The 27,797-nt window shown below is 38.8% G+C and overlaps 4 protein-coding genes across 4 annotated transcripts; 1 reads left to right on the top strand and 3 right to left on the bottom strand.

Annotated features, from left to right (window-relative positions):
* Nucleotides 1-1,432: 1,432 nt before the first annotated feature.
* LOC114349766 (uncharacterized) lies at nt 1,433-9,501 on the bottom strand. The gene is made up of 9 exons (XM_028300268.1): nt 9,439-9,501; nt 8,655-8,825; nt 7,931-8,141; nt 6,255-6,486; nt 5,234-5,423; nt 4,551-4,650; nt 4,063-4,176; nt 2,541-2,665; nt 1,433-1,564 (listed from the first exon to the last, which is right to left on the bottom strand). The coding sequence occupies exons 1-9, from the start codon at nt 9,499-9,501 to the stop codon at nt 1,433-1,435; spliced, it is 1,338 nt and encodes a 445-aa protein (XP_028156069.1).
* Nucleotides 9,502-10,950: 1,449 nt separating this feature from the next.
* On the bottom strand, nt 10,951-15,264 carry VGAT (vesicular GABA transporter). The gene is made up of 4 exons (XM_028300458.1): nt 14,665-15,264; nt 14,095-14,257; nt 12,936-13,062; nt 10,951-12,848 (listed from the first exon to the last, which is right to left on the bottom strand). The coding sequence occupies exons 1-4, from the start codon at nt 14,807-14,809 to the stop codon at nt 11,664-11,666; spliced, it is 1,620 nt and encodes a 539-aa protein (XP_028156259.1). The 5' UTR covers nt 14,810-15,264; the 3' UTR covers nt 10,951-11,663.
* Nucleotides 15,265-16,373: 1,109 nt separating this feature from the next.
* On the top strand, nt 16,374-25,906 carry LOC114349760 (uncharacterized). Its single transcript, XM_028300254.1, has 10 exons — nt 16,374-16,421; nt 17,088-17,258; nt 17,594-17,671; nt 19,744-19,885; nt 20,205-20,436; nt 22,730-22,919; nt 23,886-23,985; nt 24,800-24,925; nt 25,179-25,300; nt 25,750-25,906. The coding sequence occupies exons 1-10, from the start codon at nt 16,374-16,376 to the stop codon at nt 25,900-25,902; spliced, it is 1,362 nt and encodes a 453-aa protein (XP_028156055.1). The 3' UTR covers nt 25,903-25,906.
* LOC114349849 (uncharacterized) lies at nt 20,807-22,014 on the bottom strand. The gene has a single exon (XM_028300433.1). The coding sequence runs from the start codon at nt 22,003-22,005 to the stop codon at nt 20,995-20,997; it is 1,011 nt and encodes a 336-aa protein (XP_028156234.1). The 5' UTR covers nt 22,006-22,014; the 3' UTR covers nt 20,807-20,994.
* Nucleotides 25,907-27,797: the final 1,891 nt, after the last annotated feature.

The following is a 27,797-nucleotide window of genomic DNA, read 5'->3' as shown; positions in this document are numbered from 1 at the left end:
ATCATGCGTTGCGCTTTTTTGAACAGTAGGATGCTCCACGACTACACAGCACTGTGCCATACTCGAGCCCCATATAGGACCATATAACGCGCGACGCAAAAGTATAGTCAGCGACTCAGTGCAGCCGGGCCTCCGAGATTAGGCATCAACCGGCTTAGTGCGCCGGCGGTAGCCAAAAGCTTAGGGGTGAGACGATTCAAGTGGCCGTCAAATGACCACTGTCCAACTAACTACAATCCGAGGTACCTACCGCAAAGATTTTCCGACTGTAATATGTTGTGTATGTTCCCCCTACAACTAGGTGGGACCCTGCTGGCAGAGCATTCCTATTAACTATTCTGTAACCACCTATTTATGGCAAATAAATTATTAGTATTATTCCTCTTTATAATATTAGTAGGTATACATACATAACTTGCTGTTCCAAATTTTCGTCATTCGTTTTCGTTTCATCGCTAAAAATAACTTAATTTTATTTTTCATTACGTCTGAAATAGAATTTGTAGTAAAAATAGACTGTAATGAAAAATAACAATAAAATATTTTAATTACCACGTGATCGCAAAATCTACCACCAAGATTTTGCGGATACACTATAAAAGTCCAGCTACCTGTCAAAGATCAACGTACGCGTGACACATGTTAGCAGAGCACCGAGCGACGTGACCTCACTCTGGAACGCCTCGAGGCGGACTGAATTTGAACGATTAGTGCGCGGCGTTTTATAGTACTTTTCAAATACTCATAGAAAAAAAATTACAATGAATTATTTTAAATTTCAAAGTAAATATTTTAGATAAGATATTCTTCTATTATATTAAGCTATTTTTGTGTTGAATAAAGGAAGAATATTGGTAAAAAAATCACTTTGATTTTTGGGTATTTCACGTTCTTTTAATTTGTGATTTCTTATTGTAAAATGCTTAAATCTAAAAATTTTCTCAGATAACTATTTGCCCAAGGATCTATGCTATAGGATATAAATGTTTGTTAAATCGTTTTCACAGTATTTTTATACAAATTTCAGCTTGTAAACTGACGCTAAAGTGGAAATTTACAAAACCTGTGTGGACTTATCTTGATATAATTCTTAAATACTAAACTAATCGCAATGTTTTCTCAATTAACTATTTAGAAGACGAAATTGCCTAACTGTTTATGCCTATAACATATTTGTAATATTACTGGTTAATGATTGTAACGAGTTGAAAAAGTACTGTTTTTGCGCCAAACGGCGTAAACGCTCTTAATCTGGGTTACAAAAATTAAAACTGTAAAGTTTCAACAAAATCCGTTCTCAATTATGTACCTACTTCAAGTTCAAAAAATACATTTTAGGCGGTCTTATTGATAGGAACCAACGTCTTTGAAACAGGGTATTGTTGAGGTCAATGAAAGATCTTCAAAATGAATAATTTTATTTATATTACAACTATTCAGAATCCTCGTCTATGTCAGGGGGGTAGTATGGTCCTGGAGGCTCGTATGTGTCTTTCTCGTCCACTCGTGAGGGGTATGGGTGGTGGGGCATAGCTCCCATCCATTGTGGGTACCAGTACAAGCCCTAGGAAAAAAATTGAAGCATTATTACTAAAGCCTGGTCTGTGAGCACGTAGAATCCCGTTCAATGACCCCAAGCTGCCCAACCTTGTCGCTCGCACGTAATTATGTTGCTGTCGCGCTCGCACACTCACTGCGGGCGCGCGTCGCACAGTCGCGACAGCAATATAATTACGCGCGAGCGATAAGGATGGGTAGCTTGGGGTCATTGGACGGGATTCTACGTGCTCACGGACCAGGCTTTATAGCTTTAGTAGTGCTTAACCGAGTCAGTGCCTTAGGCATGCGAGCGGCACGGGAGGGTGTCTTTTTACGTCAAATGTCAGCGAATCTTCAGATTTGTATGCTCTGTCACGTAATATTATGTCAAAATCATCCTCGGGCACTGCCTTAATACGCTACAGCTATAAGATCCACGCCCTTATTCACAAACATTACTATGAGGTCTCACAGTGCGCGTGGACGCACAGGGTGACACACGAACCAATCACAGAGCTCTATTCAACGCTGTCCGTTCGATTTGCTGCTTCACTTAAGCAAGTATCGTTTGTGAATACAGGCTAACCTAGTGGCGTTAATTTTTTGGCTATATCTGTACCCTCGAAGTCTCACTCTCCCTATATCCCGTGGATGTCGTAAGCGACAAAGGGATAAATATCCGAATATCACGTCTTCTCCCCCAAACAGACCAGTGACGGACAAACTTGACCTTCACTGGTTGGGTTTTTATTGGCAGTCAAGCTGTAGATCCTGGCTACACAGGAGTTGCAGCGGTGGGAACGAGAGGTGGGAATAGTCCCATTCTCCCCAACCCGTCTGGCCAAATCCTCCATTTGCTTCTGGTAAATTAGAAAGGGTTAAGAGATATGTAGTTCAAATCCACTTAGATCACCTGGATTTAATCACCCAGGTGATCAAAGTGGAGTTCAGGCGACACTTTGGTGTTCTTTGATCACCTAGGTGATAAATCCTACAATCACCTTGTTTCCGCCCACGGCGTTGCACGTATACCGGTCGTCGTGTAGTTCAACAGTGTCTAGATAGCTCTTGCCGGCGATGGAACCGTAGTTCGGAGGGTACATGAATATACAGCCCTCCAGATTATCTGAAAATTCGTTACATGGTCAGTAAAAAAAAACATTGTAGCCATTTTAAGAACCGGGTTTGTGGACTTATGACTTGGGAGTAATCGCCCCGGGTGCCAAGCTAGGGTTTCTGATTTCTCGACCTATTTTTTTTCTCGAGTTTCGGGAATTCTCGAGGCCAAAGTCTCGAGTTTTCTCGGGTTTCGAGTCTTTTAAGTGAAATTGTTGAAATCGGTTGAAATTTGATAAAAACACAGGTTTTTTTAAATCTAGGTAATATACCTAAAAAAAAAACTAAAACCCAACTACGTAAAAATGAATTGAAAAGATAGGAACAAGACAAAGTGTTCAAAAATGCAGTCGGAGACATCAATGTCTATTTTTTTTTGTTGGTGATAAGCCGTGTGGTGACGACAGAATAAAATACATTAATTTGTCGCCAACCCCTACTCTTCCCGCGGAGGAGGCTCATAGTTCAGCAGTGGATTGTAAAGCTAAGCGTCCACTTGTCGGTATCGTACGCAACGGACGCATCGTACGAAACACATCGTATCGGATGTGCGATGCGTACGATGCGGACAGGTGGACGCACTTATATGAGTTTCCATATAAATAATACTACGATCCGTTGCGTGCGATGCGATACGTCCGATGCGTACGATACCGACATGTGGACGCTTAGCTCCATCTATAGTGCTTCAAAAACATGCATACATAGGCTGTTAGACACATTCCCACTCCTTTGCGTCACGCAGTCGGGTAAAAAAGGAAAGACTAGATTAGTCTAAAAGCAACGTTAACCTATTAAATAATTAAAAACTTACTTTTGTCTAAGAAAATAGGCTTTTAAGAATATTAAATCTTCAAATTCGAAACTCGAGAATTCTCGAGCTCCGGTAATTTTTTTCTCGTCTCGAATGAAGCCAAATTTCTCGAGTTTTCTCGAGTTCGAGAAAGCTCGAGCAGAAACCCTAGTGCCAACCCATGCTACGCCGCCACTGGCCGACTATACAGCAGTGTCTTTGGCATTTTAGAAAATCTTCAGGTACAGTCGCTAGCACATCAGACTACATTTTAAAATCAAAATCGCACTTATTACAACTACATGACGCCCATACCCCCAACGGTATGCTCATAAGTAGGTACAATAGAATCTCGATTATTATCCGGACTTCGATTATCCGGAGTAATCCGGACATCCGATTACCGGACTCAATCTTATAATCGGAATTCTACTATATACATTGACTTCAGCAGTTCAATAAATTCGAAGCCACGGTAGCCGAACGGTGAAAGGGGCCGGATTGGCCCACTCGTGATCCGGGGAACGCGGGTTCGACTATTGTGATGAGCTCACTCGTGATACAAGCATATTAATTTATCTTAGTACGAGGGTCTAAAAAAAACTCAATCTTACAAGGTACGGTGATGTTGTCTTCTTCCTCCGGCTCCTCTGGTTTCGGCGTGGGTTCGATGTAAGGCGGCACGGGGTCAATACCGCTGCCCGGGTCTCCGGGAATCAAGAATGGGCCTGGAATTACATAAATACTAGTTAAACTTGGGGAAAAACTCTGAAAAAATCATCACCGTATTTGCCATTTAGTGTGAAGAGAAGTGATTTCCATTTCGCGTGGTTGTGCCTTCCTGCTACAGTCAGGTCGTCGTCCACCTTGTAGGTGGACGACCCACGCTGCGTTTTCCGATACGTGACCTCCACTCCAGAACCTTGCTGCCCCATCGGCCGTCAGTTCTGCGTGCTATGTGCCCTGCCCATTGCCACTTCAGCTTGCTAATCCGTCGGGATATGTCGGCGACTTTAGGCATAGTCACTGGGGGAGGCCTATGTTCAGCAGTGGACGTCCTGTGGCTGATGAGAATGATGATGGAGTAGTGTATTTTACCTACCGCCATAATGGTTGGTGAAATTCCACTCGCAAACGTGGTGGTCACACACTAATGGCGTACGTGGTTCTTTGGTGTAATACGTGTGCCCGTTAGGTGATGTCTGAAATAAAAATTGTATTACGGCATACGGTTTCATTGTCGCAGCACAAAGACGTTCACCATCATCATCTTAATGGCTCGATATACGTCCCACTGTACAAATCGTTTGGACAATGATTTGCTATTATCGTTTTTCTACCGAAAACAATGATCCCATTTTAAAGAAAAAGGCATACGATTATTGAAGACTGCAAGCCAAACATTGGGGATTCTTCTGGTCATCATGTGACCCAAAAATCAGTTTGTTCCCTTTTATGTAAAAGGCATAACCTTTTCAACGCCAATGACGGTTACATGCCATCAGGTTGACCGCCAACAACGGATTAATCCGCCTTAAAAATGATGTCAGTAATAGGCTAATTCAATATCAAGCGTGGCGTCAGAGTGATGGCTTTTTGTATTTGACGTGGCGCTGAAAAGGTTAAAAAAGATAAAGCCTAACTAAAGCTTAGAACTAAAGGCTTTATGGCATGAATGAACAGACATCTTCTGGGAAAGCTCGTTCCACCAAAGGTCAAGGTTTTCAAGAGCAAGCCTATTAAAAAAATAAATCTGACACCGTGATTTGCTTAAGGCATTCTCACCAACAAATAATCGTGGTGCCGGTACCGCAACCCCTGGATATTGAAGTCCAGGATGAAGGATCCTGAAGCGATGATGCACGAAGCAGCCGTCAGTGGCGGCAGTTTGTACATCACCAGCCCGCACTTGACTATGGCTTTGGGCAGAATTACCACGTCTCGTTCACGTTGCAGAACTTTCTTGAAGGGAAACCTTTGGATTTAGAAGTATTCAGGTGTTATGAGTGATTAAATACAGGGTGGAATTTTGTAATGCCACCTGGAGGGAAAGTACTCTTAATACTGTAGATAGAGAATTTTACTCAAAGAAAACATTCCTTTATTTTTGAAAAGCAATAGAACTGCACTCAAATATTTTCAAAAATTTGCTTGCCATACCCAGGAATCGAGCCAACTAACATCTGTTAAAAATTACAGCCTGTATTTTTATTGCATCGATCGTTAGGGTTAAGTATAAGGATGAAATCTCTAACAAACTTGATAAATCAAATAAAAGGAAAGCCATAAAATCTTACATTATTTTAATTATTTACAGAAAATTTTATGGTATCATGGTAGTGAATTTTCGAAAAAAAGTCAGAAATCTTTGAATGCAGTTCTATTTCTTTTAAAAAATAAAGGAATGTTTTCTTTGAGTAAATTATTCAATCTACAGTGTTAAGAGTACCTACTTTCCCTCCAGGTGGCATTACAAAATTCCACCTTGTATATTCCTGTAGCGAAATGTAGTCCAAAACTAAGCATACTGAGACCAGATGATAAAAACGTAGGTAGGTATGTTATTATTAATAGAGACAGTGATTGATTGAAAGGTGGTTAGAGCTTTGATTAAACAATTAAATATTTATTTATTGTAGACGTATGTAAGCCTTGTTTGTAACTTATGTAAGTATATTGAATTAGGCCTACTGGTAGGACTTGAAAATGGTATTTATTAATGAAACCTACTATACGTGGTTTCAAGTTTTTCTGCCTAGGCACTGCGTAGATATAAAACTATAGCTCATCGAAATCATCAACTTACCTAAATATACACAGACCGACATGGCATTCCAAGCCATGCAAGAAGTTGTCAGTGGGAAAAGAAATACTAGGATCGTCGATCAAGTAGTACTTCTGTTCATCATGGTAGTGCAGGAAGCCAAGGAACACAAACGATCTATCCTTGCAGTAGGGGGCAGTGCCCTTGCCCATATTATATATGTCGCTGTATAGCTCTGAGACGAATATGTAAACGTTTTTTCCGCAGTAGTACTCTGAAAATGAGACGTATTATGTAGTGTAGCCCTTTCGGACCGCTCCAATACAATTGTGCGGGTTACAAAATCGAGATTATCTCATTAGTTTTACATCGGAAGTGGATGGGCTGAGTATCGTACGATTGTGCGGGATGCGTTCTTTCACCTCCCGTGCAAATTTTGTCCGAAGCGCAGTTGGTGAGCAGGTTACAACCTGTACAGTTCATGACTGATTGCGCTCCCCGACTTTGCGAAAGAAAGTACCTACTATGGTTTTATTTTGTAATTGTAGTAATATACAAGTTATTGATTAGACAAATAGATAAAAATGGCATCTTTTTGTGATAACAGTGACTACTTGTACGCAAAGACTTTGGCGTAACGGCTTAACGAACTTTACTGACACAATTGTATCGATGTGGGCCCTACAATACCTTATGCGTATTTTAAGTTTCTCATAATTATTAATTTTTCATGGTTTCCGCACCATGTTTCCGATTTTAAACGACGCTACTATTGAAGGGATGCTCAATGCATCTGGGGAAGAGAGCGATGACAACGACAAAAGCTAGTTTCGGCTACTTCAGATGATCTACTCCTCTTCTTCGGATAAAGGCTCAGACATTCATGACGATACATACATCTGAGTATGCAAGCGGCATAGCAGACGAAGCCCTTCAATCGTCAACATCTTCCAGGAGATGCTGTTCATGATCCAGGAGATATTAAAACTCTATAGGAATATTTCGAGCGCTATATTTACTGTTGAGCTCATGAAACAGATGGTTTTACCCACAAATCAATATTAAATGGCAAATACTGGTATAAAATTGAAACCTCTTTATTCCTTACGGGTTATAAATACGTTTTTCGGAATACATGCCATTTCTAAAATTTCCAAAACCCTTACAATTTTGACCCTCACAATTGTACGTAGGAAGTAAAGGGCCCAGTTTGATACAATTGTTGGTATATGAATTTTCCAAGATGGCGGCGGAAAATCTGAAAAATTATAGCAGATTCGTAATCTGCGGCCCCAAATTACCTAAAATTCATTTTCAAAATTACAAATTTCTTTCTAGTTTAAGCGCGGGTCCGAAAGGGGTAGAGGAATTTTTCCGTGTCGTTTTTTCCATTGATAGCAGCAGTCCAGTCGCTTAGAGAATTGACTATTAACCCTTTTTTCCATCAAATGTTCCGTACGAATGGCCGATGGGGACGACGAGTGGGACTCCTCGCTAGAAGGGTGGGGCCTACCTACTAAAACCCGACTGTGACCCGACGTTGTCCTCCGGGGCCATAAGAGCCAGAGTTATTGTCCTAATTCGAATATTTGTCCACGGCTCCGCGGTCACGGATCGTTCGCGAACGGCCCACCCATTGGACACTGGCGAATTAAAATGACCCTGATCTACCCTGGTCATTACGTTATCCTGGTCTAATTGAACGATCTGTATCTTACCCTGGCTTAAATAAAATTCCATAGGGACGGGGCCTCCAGTGTACGTCGCCTTTCGCTCTGCAGCCACAGAGTTGTGGTTCTCGTACATTGTCAGCATGTTGTCGATGACGTCATCCAGAGTAATTAAAAGCACCTTTAATTCTTGGATGTGCAGTTTGATGAAACGTCCCAAATGGTCAGTGGCTATGTGGACTCGCTCGTTGATCAGATACTGAAAAAGAAATCATAAAAAATTAAGATCTTTTATTTCCTATTAGTTAGGTACCTACCTACTTCCTGTATAAAGAATATCAGTGGAATAACGAACCTCCTCCTCTTTGAAGTCGGTTAAAAAGCTGTTCACATCCACAGCTAGACGTAGAGACGCTAGCTCTCCCAAGGAGCGCTAATCAGAATTTTCTCCCGCTTTTTCTTCAAGCAACTCCACAACTATCTTCTTCCTTACCTGATTGGTCGACAGTCTTAATCTATGGTCTTGATTCCCATCATCTCGTTCTGGTATATAGCCACAGGTTGTTGAACTTGTCAGTAGAGTCGTTTAAACTAGGGTGCCTCAAAAATACTTAGAGCGCTTTCACATTAGGGCGTTAGAAGCGCGACAGTAGCGTTTTTATAATGTCACATAGTATGAATTATCGGCAGCGCGTCTGTCGCGCGTTTGTCGCGCTGCTAAAGTCGCCTAAATGTGAAAGCGCTCTTAGGTTGAATGAAACGCAAGTGAAACCTGATCCTCGGCAGTCTTGATCCGCATCATCTCGTTCTGGTACAGCCACAGGTTATCCAGCTTGTCTGTGGGGTCGTGACCATAAATCTCGAACGCGTCGATGATCATCGCCAGGGTTAAATTCTCGTTGGGGTCCAAGCAACATGGGTGGTTCCGTATGTTGTACGGAGCCTGGTGTTGAAATTTTATTATTAATGAATCCAATGCTAATAACAATCAGTGCAGTAACTAGCTTTTTACACGTCCACTATTACTTATACAGGGTGTGGCGTAAATAGTAGTCCAAAGCAAAAGGGTCGATACACAGTGCACTGAGGTACCACATACCAGTATTACAAAAATTATGTCAAGAATATTCAAAAAAATATTAATTTTTTTTACACCATAAGCATGTAAAGTCAAACGATTTGCTAGAAGTAAGTATTGAATTTCATAACAATTTTTTTTTATTAAAATTCAGTTTATTGCTTGCTCGATTTTCTCACAAACATTTGCCTCGAGCAAGATTTAAACCCGGCATCCGAAACTAACTTCTAGTCTGGTACAGTCAGCATCAAATAGTTCGTGACATCCAAAGTAGCCAATTTCACAAGATGTCTTTGTTGCAATTGGAATAATGTACCTAGTCTTATCAACTTTTTGGCTAATTTAGGTGTCACGAATTATTTGACGCTGGCTGTACGAAAACCACCGATTTAGGCGCAAAAATAATGTAGTTAAAAACCGTTTATCGTAGTTTCAGGGTATCAGGTAGGTACTCGTATAATATTTGAAAACGACATACCGTAATTTGAACCCAGTTGAGACATAATGCGAGCAACGCGCATGCGCGAATACCGACGTCCATTTTGACGACATGGCGCCCGCCGTTACTCGCTGTTCAAGAGTTTTGAAGCCAATTATTTTAATTGCTATGAATTCAACCTTGTTAATTTTTAACGATGCATAAATAAATGAAAAGTGAAAAAAGTTTGAACAAAAAAAATTGTGGTCTCTTTTGTGATATTTATCAGACCCTCATTATAGAAATATTTAATTGGAAAGACAAAATAATAAAGTAGGTAATTTATAAAAGATAAATTTCTCAAACAAAAAACTCGAAAATTACTTTATTTGTAACTACTCTTTGGTTCAAGTAGGTACTGTATAAAAACTCATTTTTTAAACAAATAAAACAACTGAATCGAATAACATTTTATATTATTTAAAATACACACCTAGAATTGTTCATTTCATCACAATACATGTATTTTATTATATTTATACAACATTATTGCACTTGGATACATTTCTAAATAGTTTTTGAATGTAAGCTATTTATTGTCACTCAACAAAAAGTACGTTTACCTATTTTTATTGATAAGCACATCATTAATTTATTACATTTTATCAAAAGTTCACCCGAGATTTTGGAAGTCCGATTTCTAGTATGAATCAGACAGATATACAACGCATTGCAACCCAGGACTTATTAAATAGTCCCGGTAGGTACTAATATTAAATCTGTATAGTTTTCCTCAACACTTTTTATACGATTTTATTATTTAAGAATCTTTTTGTTTTAGTTATACATGCAGATACGACCCATTATTTTGTATATTGTTGTATTTTTCCTGTATTGTTAAAATATAACTTTTTTACTTAACTTTTTCTGACGAGTTTGTTACAATAGCTTGTATATCAGTCGACTGTCACACTTGATTTTATTATTCATTAATACACAATCTCAACTGACACATTATTATTATTTCCTAATCTAAGTAACGTGTATAATTAATAGTAATCTACAATATGTATAATATATAATCAACAACAATAAATATCGTTACTTTGAAAACTGGAAGACTTAGTTACTTACGTAGTCAATAATCATGAACATTATAATTACCTGTGTACAGTCAGATACAGCAATGTATAATATGTATATTGCGACACAGATATTTTTGACAATTCCTTATTAATCGTGTAAAAAGTATGAGTTTATGCCCTATTCGTTAGTTAGGGCTTAATCAGTTTTACTAATACATTTTTGTGTTTGACTGTACTTTAAGGTATGATAAATATAATTCAAACTTAGTGTTTGTTTGATATTTTTATGTATGATATTTGCTTTTCTAATGCTTTTAATCAATGACAATATTCTTTCATGATATTTGAATTTATTATGAATCACACAGATATTGCATTATCTACATAGAATTTTATATTAGCATTTGAAACATTTATACTATAGTAGAATTATTATCTGTGTTTATTGTTTCATTTTGAATTAAGACAAATAAAAAATTGTATAAGTACAATGATTTGACATAATTATTTTAAAAATGTAAAGAAACATCTCAAAATTTGAGGTCACTCACAAAACTTAACAATTATGTAGCATCATTTTATGCAATTAATATAAAATATTTTATAAAACTGAGTATTTTTGTATAATTTATGGTTAAAAAAATACGGTAAACGGTAACTACCTACAAGGTCTGGTAGATAAATAATGTAGAAATGCTAAACTATGCGAGATTCATCACTCTTAATAACTACATACAATAAACGACTATGATATAATATAAATATACATAAATATAATTACGCGCAGTTTATATTTTTACTAGCAAATTGAATTTCTTTACAACATATTCACTTTTTATTGGAAGACTTCGTTGTTATAGTATACATTATTATAAACATAAATATATTTTTGTAAGACATTGGATTATTTGCATAATTGCTTTTCATTGTAAAATGAGAGCTAACTTACAATCTATATACATAATGTATAATTTATAAAACTATATTGTAATGGAAGACTTTAATAATTTGTCTGTATACGAATTTGTTAAAGTAAAGCAATATTTTCTTTAAATACAATATGTATATGCGTCAAACAGTTTAATTGAGTTATTTACGTGCATACAACAATTCAAGCTGCGTATTATTGCGACCAAACATTTTACGAAGTATGCGTATATCTAAAAATAGATCAACAATTATCTAAGTCTACTTTGAAATTTAGAACGGCAGACCTATCTTGAAGGCCTTCACAAGGGCAGACCCCGAGTCGTACATACCGATGATGCCAAAGAGAACACCTAGACCAATGATGAAATAGTCATAAGCAATAGTAGTGCTCTCCAACTGATTGCCTTTAAGCTTAAGGTGGAAATAAGCAGGCCAGATGAAACTCAACATAGTGCCAGTAAAGCTTCCAATGAAGCCCATCAGTATAGCGAAATGGGGAATGAAAATTGCCATGAGCACGGAAAACATAATCACCCCTAACCGCCAAGCGAGCCCCCACACCTTCAATTCTCCATCCAGGGCGTATATTACTGGAAATATTGTCTTCGGCTTGCCTCTGAAAAGAGCACGCTCTAACAAGTCACACGCAGCGTAATAAGGCAAAGGATAACTTAGGACTGCTTTTATCACGAGGAAGAAGTTAACAAGTCCCTTAAATCCAGCTGATCTTAGATTGTTAGTTATCACCTGCTGAGTATCGTTTTGGAATGTTAGGAAGCAAAGATAGCCGAAAATTGATTTGAAAGCGGCAGCCGCAATGTGGGACCAGTTCAACATCCATTCGAAACGAGAACGATCCTCCATATTCCCTTCTAAAGTTGGCAGGAAGATTTGCGATGTGTAAGAGAAGACAATAACGCCTAAACTTATGGGGAAGTTCTCGAAATCTAAGCTCCACTTGACTTTAGACCAGCCCCAGTCACCGATGTAGAGAATGCAGTAGCCAAGAACAATGGCATTGATGATCAAATGGCTCATGGTGCACCAGAAAGACAACATGCTGACAGATTTCAGGGACTTCAAGAATGCTAATGGAAGTAGGAATATGCCTGTGAGCATCATCCAGGATCGAGTATCAATAGATCCATCAGGGAAGGTGCCGATCATGAGATCTCCGCATACCACGACATATAGGATGCAAGTCATAAGAAGTTCAATAATTTGAGCAATATTAACAATTCGCGCTCCATATTTCCTACCGAAGCATTCTTTAGCGATACTGACATACGAGTCTCGTACTCTTACGCGTTGTCCTGTGACAGGGTCGTCTTCGTAGAGGCATTCCACTAGGATTTTTCCAGTGTAGCAGCAGATGTGGGCAATACCGATCATAGCGGCGATAGCCCAGTAGCCTCCTTGGAGCACGGCGAATGGTAGGGACACTACGAACATTCCCTGGAAAAATACATTTACTAAGCATCGTCCCTTAAACAAAATTAAGCTGTAGGATAATTTGGAAGATGGCATCCGTTATAAACTTACTTGAATGGCATTTGTGACGTTCCAAGCGGCTTGAAACTCGTTGATTTTAGCGCCAGGCTTGCCGCCCTCTTCGAAGCCGCCTTCTTCTGATGAAGCATAGAAGTCCACACTCTGCATACTTTGAGTTCTGAAAAGGTTATGTAATGGAAATTATAGTTGAATAAAGATTGTCTATTATCAATGTTGATATTTAACAAGATGGTCCCTACTATTACACCTCTGACAATACAGTTAAAAGTTTAGTGAATTATTAATTTATTATTCGGCATGTGACGATGCACAGCATCTGGTGAGATATGCGTCTACTTCCGGTGTAGTTTTTTTTTACCATTTTATACCTTAAATGACGTCATTTCCGCAATTATTTAATAGGGATTGATTTGACTTACTTCCGTTTGCCGCCATTTTAGTCACCTGGGGGCGAGCTTGCTCGGAGTTCGTCATAGCGTCTTTAACTTCCAAACTAGCCACATCGTAAGCAGAAACTCTGCTCAGATTTTTACTGAAATAATTTATTTCTCAACGTTCTTATACTAAGTTTAAAATTAAAAAGTGCAATTGACCGCGCGTGTATGACCGCGAACGACATGTACGTGATGGTGGTTGGCGCCAAAGGGGACGAGTGTCTTCCGGACGACGAGCAGGTGGACCCAGAGCGTCGGATACCGGAGAAACTCGGACCCCGGCGAGATTCAAAACGGATGAAACGAGGTACGTGGGATTCTGATAGCTTTAACACTCTTTTCGATCAAATGAGCATTCTCGCGAATCTCTATATTGTATAAATAGATTAGATTGAATAACGTACCCACAACCATCTTATACAATTTTAACGGCGGCCCCGTCAGCCCCAATCGCAAACATTACCAATCAAAATACGTTGTTAGCATCACCACAATCGAACGATAACTCTTTCTGGTACGAGTTTCTTAATAAATACCCATTTAAAGATGCTGTGCATCGTCTCTGCTCAATAATACAAGTTTTATTGTTTTGTAAAACTTGTACTATTAATATATTCCAAAATATAATTTCAAATTTAAATTGTTACACACATAGTTTGTTACACACAACTGTTAGAAATGACGTAGGTATTTGTAACTGTTATTAGTTTCTAGAATAGATGTTTTATACCTATGGAATGGAAAATAGATTTTACCTTGGCGCTCCATCTTGCTGCGGATAGGTGTTCTGGTAGCTGGTGAAGGAGTCTTCGGCTTGTAGCTCCCCACTCAGGAAGGGATTGGTGGGGTTCGTGGATTGATACGTCGGGGAGGTCGTCTCGTTCATGGTGGACAACTCGCAGCTCTCCCCCATGTTGTCTAAAATTTGCAATCAATCAGAAAATTGTCGATAAGACTTCACGTAAAAGTATCCATGTAACATCCAAAAAATTTATGCATAATGTTATTGGAAATCTGCACAATTCAGTTATTATACAAATAGGTAATATTATATTAGTTTATTGTTACGTTTTTACGACATAGAAACCATTTTCATTGGATCACCTCACTTTACTTTCGTATAGTAAACGTTAAAATCGCCTAAAGGGACTGTACGTACCACTAACTCTTGTGTAGTTAGGAATTACAACATGGCCACGAATAAAACCTCCAGTAAAGATTAAGTTAGTCCCGGACTCCTGGGGAAATTTTTGACTGTTGTTGGACCACGTACGAAGTTACATTACTTACTAAAATATAATTACTAGATAATTGTAAAAACTTACCCAAATTGGCAAATCTGACGTTCTGTGGAGGGCGAGGCGAAGGTCCTGCTCCTGACTTATCAGGAATCTGCTGCCGCACCGTTTGCATGGCCACATCCAAGGCATTCTTCAGGGGTGGTAACTTGAATCGACCCAGATTTATCATTTTGATTTTTTTTTATTTCAAAAAATATTTTCAATTTTTCTGTGTTACAATTTTTTGTAACAGTACAAGAGTGTCACACTTGCGCAACAATTAATAATTACGAATAAATATTTTTTATTATATCATGTAAAATTGACGTTAACGGGAAGACATCGATTTTTAGTAACACTATATTTTTTTATTAAATCTAACACTTAACTTTTCTAATTACAATTAGTTTGGAAGACTTCTTTACACTACACTATGTTAAGAGATTACATTATTGTGTTAATGTGCCATTGGGTTGGAGCAGCCATTTCTTGGATTTTACCCATCTCGAACCCCAGGGAGGTTTTTCACTTTTCCGTCACACTATTTTAAGGTTTTTATTTTGTTTTTCAGGTTTAGAATATGTAATTTTGGATTTTACACATTTTAAATGTGATTTTCTTTTGTGTGATGGCTGCTCGGCACAGTTTTCCGTGTGGTGGGAAGGGGTGGGGGGTAAGACGCGGCGCGTTGCGCGGTAGTTCGATCAATATGGTGCGATCGGCGAACGCATTACGTCAGCAGATAGAGTCTGGTCGCTGTCAATTCTGCCAGATGCTATCTAATTGTAGGCGACTCGTAACTTTGATGGCGATTGGGACGCGATGTAAAGAGATGGAGATGGGCATTTGCTTTTAGATTACGCGAGTCTTCTCACCTTGCGTCTTTACTTTATTAGGTTACATTAATTGTTACCGTTGATGTCGAGAAAGGGAAATGTTTTATAACATCACACAGTCACATACTTACCTACTGAGGAGTTTTTGTGTATGTTCAAAAAATATAGTATTTAGTTAATCAATAAATAAAGTGGGGAGGCATTTTTTATTCAGGAACATTATTTTTTATATCCTTAGAAAAAATTGCAAACCAGTGAAATTAAAATAAATTGTACCTACCACATATTTTAAGATTTTTCATTAAAAAATAAACGCATTCTTGGACGTTTTTTGCTTACATATTTTAAATAATAACAAACTTACAATTAGGTAGTTCAAATTTGTATAATTTTAATAATTTTTGTTCTCGTATTTATTGGTAAATAGTTTTAATATTACAAAAAAGCTTATCTACTTAACAAGTAAATACCTACAAGTTGTTATTTTTTATAGTTTTAGAAAAGAAACAGTTTTTATGACCATTTGCACTAATTGGTAGAGTAAGGTCGTTACAGTCAAACGCTGATGGTTATGGCGCCTTACTGTGTTTTAAGTTTTGTATTACTATCATATTTTTTTACTGTGACTGTAAGTATTTAATATTGCTATCGTTCTAGAGATAATGATAGTGTATTATTTTTATGTCTAGGTAGTATCGAATTTGACTGCCCATTTTCACCATCAATCCCTAATTTTTAAGTGACCCCTATGGTAACACTTAATAGGCATTTTGTTTACTTAAGGGTCACATAAAAATTAGGGATTGATGGTGGGCATAAGTCTATCACTCTATGTAATGTGTACCTTCCCCGTTGTAGATAAAAAAAACCTATAGTTGAAAGATTTATTTAATTGTTTCACGTAAACGTCAATTTAGAATGCGATTCCTCCAAAATTTTACAGCGTTCCTGTATGTTCCTGGTACAGTCAGCATCAAATTAATAGTCACCCAAAGTAGCCAATTAGTTCGCAACACGTTTTTGTTACAATTGGAATAAGGTTGTGTTGTCAACTTAAAATTCATGTTATGTGTTATAAGGGTCACATACAAAATTAAGGATTGATGGTGAAAACGGGCATTAGACATGCAATATTTGCAAAAGTTGACTTCCGCAAGCTGTTTACCACTGTGTAAATAGCTGTGGCAAGACAACTTCTGCAAGTTTTACATAGTGGTGACAGCTTGCAGAAGTCAACATCTGCAAGATTCACATAGTGGTGACAGTTTGCGGAAATAAACTTCTGCATAATTACACAGTGGTGACAGCTTGCGAAAGTCAACTTCTGCAAGTTTTATTGCTAGTCTAAAACTCGCTTAGACTAGTTGCCCGCGGTTTCACCCGCGTGAAATTTAGTTTGTCACAGATCGTCATAAATTATAGCCTATAAGTTATTCTGGGTTATAAACAATAATACTGTAAAGTTTCATCAAAATCCGCTCAGTAGTTTTTGCGTGAAAGAGTAACAAACATCCAGACATCCAAACTTCCGCATTTATAATATTAGTAGGATTAGTAGGATGATGAAGGAGAGATTTACAGTTAATAAATAAAGAATTTACAAACAAGATTCCAATTTTATCTGTTGTTTAGAAAGCATACAACATCCGTAATCACCCATGTTGCCAAGAGCCAAGCGAGAACCTCACCTTGGCGATGGTAATAGACGCGTACGAGATTTATGGCCACGACCCCACAGACAAACTTGACCACTTGGCCCACTACCAGCTTGAAATGATGAAGGTGAAACGTGCGGAAGACCAGGTGAGAGACCTTATGTCTTTAACGTTAAGGCTAAAGTTTGTTTGGCAGATAAAACCCAATGGTTAATTCTTTGGAGAAGACAGGAGGTCAAAACGTGAGTTTCTAAATTAATACAAATAAATTAGGATTAAGTCGAACGATCCCAATTGACAATTTTTAACTTTGATGTAGGTAAATTCTACTAATAAATAAGTAGGTATATTCTGCGTTAAATATTTCGTGACCCTAATTTTAATAAGGATGTGTTGTTAACTTTTTTGGCCACTTTGGGTGTTACGAACTATTTGATGCTGACTGTACTTGAGAAACATTGTAATGTATTGTTTCTGTTTCAGTACATAATAAATGAACACGTGCATATTGCCACGGACCACCTTGGGAGGTTTGTCCACATGCATATTAAGGAACTGAAAGTAAGTAAAAGCAAAATACAGAGCCCCGATTACGGTAACTTTTAACGTCTACAATCCAGACACGCTTCATCGACGCTGCGATACGATTGGTCGAAACAGCTGACGTACGCTGTTGAACGACCAATCGTATCGCAGAATCGAGAAGCGTGTCTGGATTGTAAACGTTAAAAGTTACCGTAATCGGGGCTCAGGTTGTCCCAAAAAGTAGTGTCAAACCGAAGCCCAGAGGTAGAGCATCACTAGGGCTATCCAAATCACCCCCATGGATGTTCCGCGATTTTTGATAGTATCGTATATTTATTAAAGTCCGATTTTTAATTCGACGGAATTCTGACAGCTGTCATTTTTTGACAATTCAGATGTAATAAGCCTTTTTTGCTTTGAATTATTAATAAATAATATGAAATGAAATTTCATCAAGTACAACTTACAAGAATGAACTATTGTTTGTTTTGTGAATTCAATGTACACTAATTATTATGTACATTTTAGAGATTAAATAGAAAAAAACGTGTTTTTAACACAGTAAAACAACATATTATCATAAACGAAAATATGTATTGATCATCAATCATCATTATCGTTATCATAATCAACTTGGATTATAAAATTGGCATCTTGTTAAATTGGTTATTTTATGAAGCTAAGATTTTATTAACAAAAGGATTATCATAAAAAAGGTTTGTAACCCATGGATTATTGGCCAGGGAGTCCAGTAATAGAAAAATAATTTCCCATAATTTTTTGTAACTTCAAAAATATGATAATAAAAATTCAAATAACCATTTTGAAATGATCAGTACATTTTTAAGCCTTAGTTTTTTAAGTGAAACCTTAAATTCAAGAAAGGATTATTTTTTAATTTGTGAAAATGCTCTCCATTCATAATGGGAATGTTTCAATGTTGACAACACTTCTGAAATGTCAAAATTCCGTCGAATTAAAAATCAGAGTATAGATGAATACTAGGCCTATCTGATTCAGAAGTATTTACATACATAACACGAATGTAAACCAAAAAAGTTAAAAATTCTCTAGGTTGTAAAAAAAACCTAACTCGAAAGCTATCAAGTCGCGGTGATTCCGGTAGCCGTAGTGATGCTTTACCTCTGGGCTTCGGCTTGACACTACTTTTTGGGACAGCCTGTATAATAGTACCTAAGTATCCATGCAATATGGCGATTGCGATCCCACGCACGCCGAACCTTTAAAGTGCGACCAAACCAATGCGATCACACGTGATCAGCCGGTGTGCAGCGATGGCGACCAGACTTAAATGCATTGGTCGAACTTTAACTGCGCACCTCGCTGGAATGCGACTCTCCCTACCACTTACCTGCAAACCCCCGTTCGCCTCGTCCGTGCCAGCAGAGCAGGGATGTTATGGAATATCCTTCCGTAACCGTAACCGAAACTATTGAATATCCGAAATAAAAAAATATCCGTAACCGTAACCGCTTCAAAAGTTTCGGATAGTTTCGGATAAAGGCAGAGTCTAAATCTTAATATTTTTTAAATATTTGATTTTGTTACTTGTCTGGCATTCCCTGGCACCATACAATATCCTCGCCTGTTTTACCTTTATCATAGGAATAGTGTCGTCGTCATAGTACCTACATATTGCTAGTTATTTGAATTTTACCTTTTTAAAATTCTAATATTCGTAGTTAAATAAAATTATAAGAAACTTTCGGATAATCCGAAACCGTAACCGAAACCGGTATAATATTATTCTAATACCCGTAACCGTATCCATAACCGAAACTTCATAATTATCCTTAACATCCCTGTACCAGAGCGTCGATGTAACAGACATTACGGCTGCTATAGTCTGGTCTGCGAGCACGTAGAATTTTGTCCAAAAGTTTGCACAGTCGCGACAGCAATATAATTACGCGCGAGCGATAAGGATGGGTAGCTTAGGGTTATTGGACAAAATTCTACGTGCTCGCAGACCGGGCTTTAGGTGCGCAGTTAAGTCGACCGGGTTGTATATAATTTTTTGTTGCAAAATCGGACTTATGTATAACAACATAATGCCATAATTTTAAACCTTGATTCTACTATCGTAGGTGCTTCTAATTGCTCTGGATGATGCCATAGACAACATGCTGACTATGTACGACAACCATAACGCCATTAAGACTGAAAGGGTTGCCACTTACAACTCGGCCGCGGGCGGCGCGGTGCCAGCCGAGTTCTATTTGAGTCAAGGTATGATATACAGGGTGGGCCAAAAAATTTTGCAAAAAGAAAATATTTATTTTTTGAAAACGGATCGAAGTAGGATTGCTTGGGTGATAGGAAACTGTGCATAATTTAATTAATTTTTAGTCAGAAATGTAAAAAGACAGACGCAGACAGACATTCGCGGAATTCCAAATTAATTTAGTGTATTACTTTAAGAATGTTAATATTGTTTTTAAATCTATTGACACTCCTTTCTTATAACTTTCAAGCGCTAAACTAGGCTACTACTAAACTACACTACTCCCCTATTCACCTGTATATTAAAGTCGTGTGACTATTACAGAATTCTACTGCGGAAGAAACGTATACTTATTTATATCGGAGATATACAGCGATATATACAACATGGGGAGGGGCCCAGCACCCTACTGCAAGGGCAGAGCGTTCCATTTTCTCGGCTTCGTACATATGATGGACGACACAAAATACTACCTTGAGGAAGACCCCAATGTCGTGTTCCAAACTGACAATTACATTCACGGGCTGGAGTGCCACTTAAGGGTTTGCATTTTTAGGTAAGTAAAGCTTTATTAAGACAAGGGCATTCGACTGGATACTTAAGAATTGAACGCAGTCAAATTTGCACGCCGAAGTTGGGCGTTGGCCTCTGATATGCCATGTCACGCGGGAGGTAAGGGGGTTCGATTAGTAGTATAGCTCATGAGTTTTAGTACTATCAACGGGAAGGGGGCACTAGACCATTCTGGGTCGCATGATAGTGGGTGCCATATCTGTTGGAGATCCGACGAGAAACGGTTTCTTCGCAAAATTAGAGTAGAATGGTAGACAGGCGCAATTGCTCGATGGACCGATGACCTAAATAACATAGCTGGCACCGGCTGGATGATACATACTGATATGATGATGATCTGGGGTGAAGTTGTGTTCATGCCAACAAACTTTGAATAACAAACCAAGATTCACACTTTATTGTAGGTACACCACACAAAACAAGAAAATAACATTATACAAAAAGAGGAGGCACAATTTAGGCGGTCTTATCACTTCACATTTTTAACATACCTATTTATTTGAAAACTAAACCTTTTTATTTGATTCAAATATTGAACGTGTTATGCGTATGAAAACAATTGATAAAAAGGCTTTATGCGTTTGTGGTGACTGTAATAAAAGAAGTCGTCTCTATCGTAAGCCTGTGTGCGTTTGATATTAGTAGCTTCAAACTCATGGCATGCAGTCCCAAGCATTCTGTAGTACTTGCGCACATCTGTAAATACAAGGATACTGTAGTTCCCTTTCGTCAGCATGAAGCTTCCAATCCCATACAATGTATTTTGGTGGACCAAAAACGCCCCGGAACCAACTCCCTTGAGATTATCCAAATTGTTGAGGCATATGTAGTGCCCCCACCAGCGTGGTAGCCATTCGTCGCAGTCCGTCACCGCGTACTCGGCAAAATACGAACGGGATAGCAGCGTATCACTGTCCCTCATAAGGTCGTAGCTAGTAAATCCTAACGACGCAATTGTCAAATAATTATCCTTCAACATGTAATGCTGCTTCGCAACATGAACTGGACTCGGAAATTTGAATCCTATGTAATCCCAATAAATCCAGCTAAACCCACTTCTAATGGCATACTCTCTTGGATTCGTCCTTACTATCATGAGGTCATGCCGCGGACGAATGGACATATTGTGACCGTGAGAATGCTTCCACTTCAATAGCTCTTCTTCCGGGTAAGGTATAATTTGCCTTGCACAAATCATTCTGTGTGTACTCGCATAGAAATAACCGTAGCCGTCTCTTCCCTTGAATATGCAAACTTTGAAACTGTTCAAAGGGGTATTGGCAAGTCTGAGCTCTCTAAATGGTATGTAGGACGTCAGAATCAAGTGGAAATCGATAAATATGCCGGGGGTTCGGAAGCGGCCTTTGGGATCGACGATCATCGCAATTCTGTCGTTGAAAAATGAGTCCAAACTGTCGTAGCCGTCAGTATATTTGACCTCTTCACATTTCGGCTTTGTGGCGTTTACTTTTTTCGTTTCTGTTTTTTTTGGTGTGTTATAAGTGACGACGAGCGCAGGCAAAAGCAAGAAAACTAATAGCGAAAATAACATACTTCTAAATAAACGGCAATACAAAGTCTTATTGAATTTGTAATAAATATGCAACCCATTTTATATTGTTAATTGTTTATTTATGCATTCTATTAGCATTGTTTGAAGGAATGTTATGAAAAGTTGCTAATTGTAATCGAGTGGTCACCAATGTTGTTAAATATGTCGATAAACGATGACATAGCGGCGTTAAGAATCGCTTGAACGCAGTGGGTTCCAATTTTTACCCGACTGCGCCAGAAGGAGGGTTATGTTTTTCGAGTGTATGTATGTATGTTGTTATATTTCTTTGGCCGTGCGCCTACAGCCTAAACGGCATGACCGATTTTAGCGTGAGAGGTGTCGTTAGATTCGTCACACTGGCTATATTTTGAAGAAATCAGAATGACGGATTTTAGACGCCATAATGTCGTCAAAAAAATTTTTTTTTCTGAAAGCTATCGAGTGGGGTATGAAAATAAAGGGTTTTTAAGTAGCTTACAAAAATGAATGGTACTTAACTAAAAAGAATAAAATAAAATAAAAACAAGACACCTTAGTGTTCACAAATGCAGTCGGAGGTATCAAAATCACCAACAAAAGAATTAGTCATTGATGCCTCCGACTGCAATTTGTGAACACTAAGTCCTCTTGTTTTTATCTTTTTAGTTCCTTTTTACGCAGTTGGGATTTTGTTTTTTAAAAAAATTATTTACTTTTGGAGGAATTAACGTATTACTCTCAGATTCCCTTTCAAGAAGAATCTTCAGCATATTCGTGACGTGTCCACGCTGCCCAAGGCCATAGTCAAGTGCGGCACTGAAATGTACAAGCTTCCACCGCTGACGGCCGCATCCTGCATCATCACCTCGGGCTCCTTCATTCTGGACTTTAACATCCAAGGCATAAGGTTCAGACACCACGACTATCTTCTGGTAAGTCTCTAAATATATAACATTTAGTTTCAGGCTGCTTAGCAACGAGCGGGTTATAAAAGACACCGGTGGCTGTCGCTCGCTTCTGACACTCGAAATATGGCGGTAGCGCGCGATAGCCACCGGTGGCTGTGATGGGTGGCCAGACATACCAGACAGACTGCCAATAGAGATAGTGGATAAAGATAAAGATATTTATTTGCAAGAATAGGTAAGTACAGGTTATTGTTGATGTTACATGTATTAAGGACTCTATTCTGTTAAAATATATTAACATGCAAATTTACGGGTAAGGAATTCCCGAACACTGTAGAAACAAACAGTAGTCAGCCATTCCCGAAGCTTTTTCACCATCAATTTTGTAGGGCCATTTTTAAGAAGATGGAATTCGCATTTTTGGAAGATGCCGTGAACGCTTCGATCCATGACAGACTTTTAGCCTAGGCGCAGACCACCAATTTTTTGTTGGCCCATAGTTGGATCGGGCTGGTAATCAGTATGGAGATGTAGGAAAGTGCACACACTTCACCGATTTGGTAACGGTCGATTCTTCATACAAATTAAAATCGGGCCCAACTATCAGCCAACTAAAAGTTGGTGGTCTGCGCCTAGGCTTAGTTTGGTCGGCCTCTAATTTGTATGATAATAATCGTCGGCCGTTTGGTGTAGTGCCGAGAGGTCCCGGGTTCGATTCTCGGCCGGGCAGACATTTAAATGATGAATTTTAATTTCTATGTGGTGTTACTCTGTATAATATGTATGTATTTAAAAAAAAGTATAAGTATTATAATCCGTTGAGCTACTTAGCACCCATAATACAAGCATATAAGTTGCTTACTTTGGAGCTAGCTGGCGCTGTGTGTAATTGTCCAAAGATTTATTTATTATTTTTTAATCGAAATTGCTTGTTTAATTTTCCTCACCACTTCGTTATGGGCTTACTTTTGAGTTGTTTTTGTTTGGCAGTTGTTGCCCAACGGCCACACTTACTATACGAAGGAACCTTACTCCCCGCTCACGTGTGACCACCATGTCTGCGAGTGGAACAACACCAATTTCTACGGAGGTATGATTACGTGGAATTTAATGGCAAAACCGCCTTGTTGTTTCAAAGACTGCTGGGCAAAGGCCTCCCCTATGTGTAGGGTTGCCAGGTGTCCGGTTTAGCCGGACATGTTTGGCCTTTTACGGTCTTGTCCGGCCAAATATTGGCTTGTCCGGCCTGTCCGGTTTTTTTGACAAGTATTGTTTTTGATGGGATATTATTTATATGACACTAATTGCAAAAATGTCCGACATTTAGGGTAAAATGTCCGGCCAAATGAAGCACAGAGTCCGGCTTTTGTGTTTTTGGACCTGGCAACCCTATCTATGTGCCTTTTTCCTGTGATGCGGATTTCGGCACTAATGAAATGCTAAATCCGCATCACAAGAAGGCACTTACTAGGATATTTTTATTTTTCTTTAACTTTCGCTTTGCTTATTTAAAATTGTAGTTGTGTGTGTAGGAACACGGCCAAAACGTTAAGCGAAAAATGTATAAAACTCTGTGTGTCGAAACATTGCTAATATTAAGCATTTTATGAGCATGCAATCTTTTGTATCCGCTTTTGTAGAAAATGGGCCCTAGATATTAGTTATTAAATTTTTTTAGCGTTACGAGTCGCATCTCGGACAACATTTTTAATAACGTGAAAAAATCGAATTGCGTAAGGCAGGCGGGAATCAGACCCACATTTAAGTAGCTCAAATTGATGAGAGCAGTCACCCGGCAAGCAAAAGGCCGTGGATTAGATTCCTGCCTTAGACAATTCGATTTTTTCATGATTTCATTGTGTGATTGATTTAAAAAATAAATTATAGCTTATTTTTTTCGCAAGGTCCATTTATAATACCTGGTGATCCTGGCACGGGCTTGTCTCCGATACCGCCTTTCTTTGAACAAACCACCGAAGCCTACCGGCCGACCACCGAGTCTGGGAGTATTGATGGAGGCAATATTACGTGTAAGTTATTATTTTACAGTGTATTTCTGTCTGAACTGCTGATACATTACAGTTTTCGAGGCGTAAACTGAGCTTTGCATTTGTGTGAATGATCCCATCCCAGCCACGATAGCCGAACGGTGAAGGGTATGACTGGCCGACTCGTGATTCGGGGAACGTGGGTTCAGTCCTCAGATCATAGAAGTTTAGTTTAGTGTTTTCTATTCAAGATTCACTTGTTTTCTATTCCAGATCCACTTATTTTCTATTCCAGATTCCTTGGACGGGTGCTGGTTCATGTTCCCACCGAACTATGGCTCCATTGCAGGGATCAGCTACCTCGACCCACTGACTGTGAACGAATACCGGTATACGTGCCAAGGGTCGGGGAACAAGGTTCGAACCTCGCCGTATAATTCAAATACATAGTTTATTCAGTACATAAGCCCTTTCCAGGGCACTTATACACGTCCCAAATATAGCTTGCCCTGACCACCACTTCGGGACAACATATGGGCTGGTGTTGAGAAGTGGCGGAAGAAACTTAAGTCATCTTTGTCAGCCTCTTTTTCAATCAATTATAGTAATTTATAACTTACATGACACGTAATAAGTGCGAACTAGGCAGGTAAACTCATCATAATTTTAATAGTTTCTAACAAAACAATATTCTAAGCTGTTCCTTTAATCACCATTCATAGAGGAAAGAGGTGAATTGAGAAGCCTAAAAGCAGCACTTTGGCTGCACGGTTTTGAAAAATAATCATCGACAGGACCTGTTGTTGGCGCCAACTGCTGACGTCATGATCATTATCCATTACGTCACGTCCATTGTCCGTTCGCAGGGTCTGTACTGGTACCCGCAGTGGATGGGCGCGCCCCCCCACCACCCCTACCCGCGCTCCGACGACGCCCCGAACACACTCGAGCGCGGCGGCGGCGTGCACTACCCGCATAAGAGCGCACCGCCTCCCCTCAAACTACCCTCAAGAGAATGATCAATAAAACACACTTAACATAACATTTTTTACTTATTTATTACAATTCGATCCGTCGTCTACACTTGAATGATTATACCAACATAGTGTTTAGCTACCTACTTAATCTAATGACGACTGGTTGAGAATGACATTAATAAGGACGGAAGTGAGGACTTCTGCAGATATCTAATATTAAGTCGCTATAAGGCCTTACATCAGTGAAGACCAGTATACTGTCGTTGCCTTTCTTCAGAACAAAGCTGCTGACACCATACAACGTGTTGTTGTAAAATAAAAGTGCGCTTGATCTCAGATGTTTGAAATTGTCAACGTTTCTGATACAAATGAAGTAGCCCCAGTACCGAGGCATGTACTCTTCGCAATCTTCAATCACATTTTCGTCCTCATAAAATGCCTTTGACTTCATGTGGGTGTGCCTCCCTGGTACTTGTGTATTATATAAATAAGTGAGCTTTAAAGGTTGATCCAATAAATCTTCCTCAAACGCTATGGCCGTCAGCATGGGCCCGGCTACTCGGTAGCTGGCCCGATAGCCCACCCCGTACTGTCTGAATGTGTAACGGCCTGGAGTGGGGTTCAAAAATGACACTGGCTCTCCTTTTATTTTTAAAATCATCAAATCGTGTAGTGGGCTGAGTTGTTTTTGTAAACCATGCCACAGTTCGCTGGGTGACGTGGCGTTAGGCATCGGTATGATTTGATGAAACCAGTCTACTGGAAAAAAGTAAGTATGATAATGGCATTCAGCTTGTGTCACCCGTTTACGCCTATGTAAAGCGCGTACCCGTAAAGCATTTAAAAACGTAAAGTACTCGTGTTTGGTTAATTCATGTCTGTATGGGTTATATGTTGTCAAAACGTGTTGTTTAGTTATAAACACGCCTTGAGTGTAACGATTTTCGTAATACCGGTTTCTTGGATGTAAAAGGTGATTAAGACCAAATATTAAAACAACTCTGTCGTAAAATATATCCATATCTATGGGTTGTCCATTTCGGTCGGCACGGTCCACCCATCTGAATTGGCTGGTTACGGCTACTTCCGACACGTACCAGGAGGCAAGCAGCAGAACAATGTGTAGTTCGTTCCTAGAGACAACGAAAGAACTCAATAAAATAACTGGTATGGATGGACACACCTCAGTAAATACTTATTACTACACACAACACATCACATAGCCTTACTTTTGAAAAATACCTTATTATGAAATAGCTGTTTGTTTATAAAAACTATTGAATGTAACCAAAACTATAATGATATCTAGCGTTATTCTAGTACTAGTAACACGTACTCGTACTTGTGAGTTTTTGTGGTTTGTTTAATAATTATGTATCTTTGTAACTTTAAGAAAGAGCGGGCCTCCTAACACAGGTATTATACTTAAAAAGAGACCCCATTTTTTGCCGGACGACAAGTCCCTAAAAAGCTAAACATGTCCGGACTAAAGCCGGACACCTGACAACCCTAGCCCATGGTTAGGCCAAACCTCAGATCATATTCTCTTTCTATGATCTGAGGGCCAAACCTACGCGTGCAGCCTGCGTGCGTACACCATGGCGATCATGTCGCACTATGGATCGAAAATAGGTTTTATAGCCGGTTCACGATGTGTTAATGTACACACACCGGCAGATTTAGCGGAACGCAAAAAAAAGAATGAAAATAAGGAAAATTACTACTGATCTATGAAATATTTATTATACAAAATAAAGAGATAATTAAAATAAAATAAAATAACATAGATTTTTTAAATATTTAGTCGTTTTTATTTAATAAAAAATCATCGAAACGAAATTTCAATTTTTCAGTTTTGAACAAAAATTAGAAATTGTGGCCAGATTAAAAATTAGGGTAGCTTATCACTAACCAAATGAATTAATTAATGATGGGTA

This window comes from Ostrinia furnacalis, unplaced genomic scaffold (genome assembly GCF_004193835.3).
Source record: "Ostrinia furnacalis isolate ACB-3 unplaced genomic scaffold, ASM419383v2 OfSCF0070, whole genome shotgun sequence".
NCBI lineage: Eukaryota > Metazoa > Arthropoda > Insecta > Lepidoptera > Crambidae > Ostrinia > Ostrinia furnacalis.
This window is presented reverse-complemented; position numbering and strand designations above follow the sequence as displayed.